The sequence below is a fragment of the Erythrolamprus reginae genome, chromosome 10, assembly GCF_031021105.1.
Source record: "Erythrolamprus reginae isolate rEryReg1 chromosome 10, rEryReg1.hap1, whole genome shotgun sequence".
Lineage (NCBI taxonomy): Eukaryota > Metazoa > Chordata > Lepidosauria > Squamata > Dipsadidae > Erythrolamprus > Erythrolamprus reginae.
The window spans coordinates 37,022,131-37,028,850 of record NC_091959.1 but is presented as its reverse complement, the minus strand read 5'-3'; the positions used below and the strand labels follow the sequence as shown (position 1 = coordinate 37,028,850).

The 6,720-nt window shown below is 46.0% G+C and overlaps 1 protein-coding gene across 1 annotated transcript in view; it reads left to right on the top strand.

The window, feature by feature from the left end:
* Positions 1–1,369: 1,369 nt before the first annotated feature.
* The window catches only part of RIMBP2 (RIMS binding protein 2), a 72,911-nt gene continuing 67,560 nt past the window's right edge, over positions 1,370–6,720 (top strand). Inside the window, exons 1-3 of the mRNA XM_070761988.1 lie at positions 1,370–1,399; positions 2,544–2,666; positions 4,502–4,606. Coding sequence (XP_070618089.1) covers positions 4,505–4,606 — 102 coding nt within the window. The 5' untranslated portion in view covers positions 1,370–1,399; positions 2,544–2,666; positions 4,502–4,504. The remainder of the gene's footprint in view (positions 1,400–2,543; positions 2,667–4,501; positions 4,607–6,720) is intronic.

Here is a 6,720-nt window from a genome sequence, read left to right as displayed (position 1 = left end):
ATACATACATACATACATACATACTACTTAAAGGAATCACTTTGGGCCAATGACCAGGAGACTGAGTCCTAGTCTTGTCCCACTTAGCCATGAAACCAGGAGGCAGCGGGTTCAAGTCTTTTTTTAGGCATAAAAGCGGGCTGGGTGACTTTGGGTCAATCACTAGGAGACACTGAGTTCTAGTCCCAATTTAGGAATAAAAGCCAGTTGAGTGCCTTTGGACCAATAACCAGGAGATGGTGAGTTCTAGTCCTGCCTTAGCCATGAAAGCCAGCTGGGTGCCTTTGAACTAATAACCAGGAGACGGTGAGTTCCAGTCCTGCCTTAGCCATGAAAGCCAGCTGGGTGCCTTAGGACCAATAACCAGGAGATGGTGAGTTCTAGTCCTGCCTTAGCCATGAAAGCCAGCTGGGTGCCTTTGGACCAATAACCAGGAGATGGTGAATTCTAGTCCTGCCTTAGCCATGAAAGCCAGCTGGGTGCCTTTGAACCAATAACCAGGAGACTGGCAGTTCTTGTCCCGCCTTAGCCATGAAAATCAGCTGGGTGACTTTGGGCCAATCACCAGGAGACGATGAATTCTAGTTCTGCCTTAGCCATGAAAACCAGCTGGGCAGGGATGGGTTCTAAGCTGCCTCACCGCCATTTCGCTTCCTCCCACACCACATGGCTTCATGCACATTGCACGCTGCGTGGCCATGCTGGACGGGTGCATGAACAGTGCCAAAAATGCTGCTGCTGCACATGCTCAGAAGCAAAAAAACCCTCCACAAGCCAAAAACAAAGTGGTGGTCCATGCACTGTGCTGAAAACTCTGTTTCTGCGCATGCAGAGAAGCAAAAACCAGCAAAACAAATTCAAATTAATTGATTAATTTATCCCAAAATCGTGGTGTCCATGGACTGGCACCAACAGAAATGACTCTGTGACATCAACACCAGTTTACTACTAGTTCAATAGAACCGGTGCAAACCGAGAAGAACCCACTTCTGCAGCTAAGTGACTTTGTGCCAATTACCAGGAGACAGGGAGTTGTTGTCCTGCTTTGGCTTGAATGCTGGCTGGGTGACTTTGAGCCAATCCAACCCACCTCGCAGGGCTGTTGTTATGGGGGGAACAGGAGGAGGAAACTGTACGGATATGTACGTCGCCTTGAGTTATTGGTAAGAATAATAAAAGATAGGATAGAAATAAATAAGTGAATAAAATCCTTGATTTTTTTACACGGCATTTTTCCTATCTTAATCCCAGCACCGTCCAATCTAACGGCAACATTTGAACAAAATACCACCACAGTGCTTGAATTCCTCTTTGCTTTCCTTGCAGGAAAAAGAACTGAAAAAATGTCAGGGATGGAAAGGATCCTTTGAACTTCCAATATGCAAGCGTATCACCCAAGGTATTACAGGACATTTTGGAAATGTGCGAGATGAGTGTTTAAATCTCTGAGACCCCTTCTGCCGCATGAATCCCAGGGACTGGTTAGGAGTTGGCCTTCTCCAGGTCCCATCAACTAAACAATGCCGTCTGGCGGGACGCGGGGAAGAGCCTTCTCTGTGGCGGCCCTGACCCTCTGGAATCAACTCCCCCCAGAGATTAGGATTGCCCCCACCCCCCTTGCCTTTCATAAACTCCTTAAAACCCACCTCTGCTGTCAGGCATGGGGGAGTTGAGACATCTCCCCCAGGCTTATATAGTTTTATGTATGGTATGCTTGTGTTGTATGTTTTAAAATAATGGGTTTTTAGATACTTTTTAAATATTAGACTTGTTCATTGTATACTGTTTTACTATTGTTGTGAACCACCCCGAGTCTGCAGAGAAGGGTGGCATACAAATTTAATTAATAATAATAATAATACGAAGAAGAAGAAGAAGGAGGAGGACAACAACAACAACTGCAATAATAATAACAACAATAATAACAATAATAATAATAATAATAATAATAATAATAATAATGAGTCAGAGGTCAGCAGTGGCAGCTCTAGAGCCTCATGGGGCTCATTCAGCCCTCTGCTGCGGCTCCCTGTTGCCAGTCATCTCCACAATTGATAGAGCTGTTCGGACAGGTACAGGGGCAGATTGCCATTACCACTGCTACCGGTGTGCTGTGCACATAGCTCCAGTTTTCTTGCGGTGTGTTTTTGCTTCTGCACATGAGGGGACATGCACGCACACAAGATTTTGGTGATTTTTTTTTTGCTTCCGTACATCTGCCAAAATCTCATGGGCGTGCATGTCCCCAAAGTTTTGTAAACAGATATGTAAATAACAATGTATGAGATTTGGAGGTAGATCTGTGCAAAAATGACGTGATGTTTAAAGATAAAAAACAATTAATAAATAAATTACAAAAGAAAAATCTATCCGACTGCTAGAATGGCTTGAACTTCCGAACTTCCCCATGCCTTCTATAGTTGGGGGATAAATAAGGGAAGGAATCTCACTCAGAAAACAATTGCTCACCTTCTCTTTTGAGCGTGGAAAGCATTTTCTAACCCTAATTTTTTTTAAATTCTCTCTTCCCATTTGCTTTATAGGTGTAAAACAACGATGACCAGCTCAGAGAAGTCCTCGCTGTAGTAACCAAAGAACGAGATTTGGCTCTCTGGGGGAAACACCAGCTCCAAGCCAAACTGGAGAACTTAGAGCAAGTCCTAAAGGTAGGGTGGATCTTGCTACCAAAAAACTTTGCATCCTCATAGAAGGAACTACAGGAAGTCCTCGATTTATGACCATTCATTTAATGACCGGTTGAAGTTATAAAGGATGATGCAATTTTTCAAGATTTTTTTCCCGTCGTCTCCTGAGAAGAAGCTTCTCATCTGTGCTTCGGGGGAAGATTAAAGGTCAGCACTGAGGGCAGAGGGAGGGCTTCTTCCGACACGGAGATGCTGGGGGGGAAAAATCACCAAAAATTGCATCATCAGCGGGTTCCTACTGGTTGAAGGCTTTGCATACTTTTGCTGTAACCACTTTGGAGTGTCTTATGGAGACTTGTGAGTGAAGAAGCATAAGACGTGCCCAGAAGCAAAAACCAAAATGACGCCGCCTATTGGCGCCACCGATAGTTTGGGGGGCGTGGCAGGTCTGGGGTCACTGCTGGTTCTAGTGACCCAGGCCAAGTTACTACCAGTACTATAGAACCAGTCCGAACCAGCAGGAACCCACCTCTGGTTATGGACCATCTCTCCTCTCAGCCAGTTTCAGCCTGTGTGGTTTATTTTGTGGGTGTGGCTTAATGGTCATGTGACTGGGTGGGAGTGGCTTGCCGGCCATGTGACCAGGTGGGAGTGGCTTGAACGATCATCATCGTGCAAGTGAACTGTTAAGTCCTCGACTTACAACCTTTCCAGTGTTGCTCTCTGGGGTGACAATTTGCTTTGCGTTTCCCGCGCTCTCCTTCCTGGGTCGCCCCCCTGTTTCAGGCTGGGTAGTTAGGTGAACGGGGGCTGCCAGAAGCATAAATGCTGCCAGCGCTGCTTCCGCCCACGCCTTCTGCTTGCAGAAGGCTGGAGGGGAGCCGGGCAAGAGGGAGGGAAGCTCATCCGAGGCCAGGAAGGAGGAAAGAGGAAAAAAGCAAGGAGCACAGATGCAGCAGCAGGGGGGAAAAGGAGAGCTGAGCCGAGACCAGTAATCCAGGAAGTGACAGCCACTGATCAGATGGAGCTGCACACACATCTTCATTTCTGCTGGTGGAACTGCGTTCCACCCCATCCTGCCTGCTGCTCACCCCTGGCCCTAACCCTTAACAACCATTCTGCTTAGCAACGGAAATTATGCTTGTAAGTCAAGGACTCCCTACAGCAGTGAAAGGAAACCCTTTTTTGGTTCACGTGCCAAAAGAGTTGGGTGGGTGTGCTAGCATGGGTGCACGTATCCACACCGCTTCCTTCCCCACTATGCATGAGCACATCCCCCCCCATCCCTGCGCATGGGCATGGGCCTCACCGAAGCCTGGGATGGTGAAAAAACAGCCAAACGGGCAAACCGGAAATTTGGAAAAATGGACTTCCAGTTTGCTCATTCCGGGGCTTCAGAAAGATTCCCGGAATCCTCCAGAGTGCAAAAAACACAACGGGCAAACCAGAAGTCCATTTTCCAAACTTCTGGTTTGTCCATTTGGTGGTGGTTTTTTTTGCATTCCGGGGCTTTAGGAAGATTCCCGGAACCCTCCAGAGTGCAAAAAACAGCACAACGGGCAAACCGGAAGTCCATTTTCCAAACTTTCTGGTTTGTCCATTGGGTGGGTTTTTTGCATTCCGGGGCTTCAGCCAAGCTTCCCGGAACCCTCCAGAGGGTGAAATGGCCTTCCTCAAGGCTGAAAATCAGCTGGCCAATGCGTGCACGCACACTGGAGCTGACATAGAGCAACGTCTCGCGTGCCCTTCGCTATGGCTCCGTGTAGCACCTATGGCATGTGTGCCATAGATTCAGCATCACTGCCCTACGGCTTGCTAGCTTCACCTGCAGTGGTTGTCTTCCTTTCTCTCCCCAGCATATGCGAGAGGCTGCTGAACGGCGGCAACAGCTGGAACTAGAGCATGAACAGGCCTTGGCTATTCTCAACTCAAAACAGAAGGAAATTGAACTGTTGCAAAAGGTAAGAGAGAAGGGGCGGGCGGGGCTCAGTAGGGTCGAAATTGCTGCAGAGAATGAAAAAAGATGATCTGGTTTACGCGTCAGCTCTGCCCCCCCCCCCCACTCTCTTCTCTCCCTCTCTATCTTCTCTCTCTGCTTTATGAAATTCTCTACTTGCAAGCCAGTAAATTTAATAACCATCTTTTCTCGTTGTTCCTTATAACGTGATTGGACGAATTATCCAATTACGAAATATATGAAATGTCCTTTCTGGCCAGTTCTTCATAGCCAGCTTTCAAAACCAGACAGAACATTAATAATGTCCTTCGAGAGGAAATGGATACTGATAAGGTGATCCAATAAGGATAAGCATGTTGGTCAAGAACACAAGATTGCTATCTTTCTCTGTCTGTCTGTCTGTCTTTCTCTCTCTCTCTCTCTGTTTCTCTCTGTCTTTCTGTCTTTCTCTCTCTCCTGTCTCTGTCTCTCTCGGTCTCTCTTTCTCTCCTCTGTCTCTATCTCTGTCTCTCTCTGTGTTTCTGTTTTCTCTCTCTCTGTTTCTCTCTGCATTTCTATCACTGTGTCTCTGTCTGTCTGTCTTTCTCTCTCTGTCTCTTTGTCTCTCTTTCTCTCTCTCCTCTGTCTCTCTCTCTCTCACTCTCTCTCTGTTTCTGTCTGTCTGTCCCCTCTGTGTCTCTGTCTGTCTGTCTTTCTCTCTCTGTATCTATCTCTGTGTCTGTGTCTCTCTTAGTCTCTCTCCTCTCTCTCTCTCTCTCTTCTCCATCTCCGTCTCTCTCTTTCTTTCTCTCTCTGTCTGTCTCTCTTTCTCTCCTCTGTCTCTATCTCTGTCTCTGTGTGTTTCTGTCTTTCTCTCTTTCTGTCTCTCTCTGCATTTCTATCACTGTCTGTCTGTCTGTCTTTCTCTCTCTGTCTGTCTTTCTCTCTCTCCTCTGTCTCTCTCTCACACACACACTCTCTCTGTTTCTGTCTGTCTCTCCCCTCTGTGTCTCTCTCTGTCTGTCTGTCTTTCTCTCTGTATTTCTCTCTGTGTCTCTGTCTCTCTTAGTCTCTCCTCTCTCTCTCTGTTTCTCTTTCTCTCCTCTGTCTCTGTCTCTCTGTGTTTCTGTCTGTCTCTCTCTCTCTCTCTGCATTTCTATCACTCTCTGTCTCTCTGTCTGTCTCTCTCTCTCTCTGTGTTTTTGTCTGTCTGTCTCTCTCTCCCCTCTGTCTCTCTTTCTCTTTCTCCTCTGTCTCTCTGTGTCTCTCTCTCTGTTTCTGTCTCTCTCTCTCTCTGTAGCTATCTCTGCCTCTCTGTCTGTCTGTCAGTCTCTCTCCCTCCCTGTGTCTCTCTCTGTTTCTCTCTCTCCCTGTGTCTCTCTTTCTCCTTTATTATGACAGGCTCGAATTTCGAAAAGATGTTTTATTATTGTTATGGAAATCTGTGATACGAGATAAGATATATGTTCCTTATTACCTTGCAAAGGACATTTCATATTGCAAACCTGAGACTTGCTTCTCGCCTCTTTGGAATTGATTGCCTAGTTTAATATATTGTCTGGCATACAGATCGAGTAATCCAAGATCCGTGATCCGGTCTTGAGGTCATAGAGAGCAGAGATGGTTAAACATCCGTCCAGGATTTAGGTGGACTTTCTGAGATACCTAGTGGGACATCAGGGCAAAAAACACACACACACAACTGTGCAAAAAAAAAAATCCCTCCTGCCTTCCAATTTCCAGAAAGTTTCTCTCTCTCTCTCTCAGAAAAGACTTCTGTTTTTCATCGTCACATTTAGATGCATTTACTGGTTGATCTAGACTTATAACCATTCATTTAGTGTCCGTTCAGAAGTTACAGCCAATCCTTGCACTTATGACCATTACAGCATCAAACCTAGGCAAAAAACCCCCCAAACCCCATGACATCAGGTGATAACTTCCTTGTGTGGCCATGGAATTTAATTTAATTTCCTTTCATTTCATTTATTACATTAGGATCCCAAGCATGGTCGTAAGTCAAGGACTCCCATCCATTTCATGGTATTTGGGAAACATCTCTCATGAGGAAAGACTCTGAAGTTTATTTCTTTTCTCTTTGATTTCCCCTGAAATTTTTTTAAAAAAATATCTCAATGA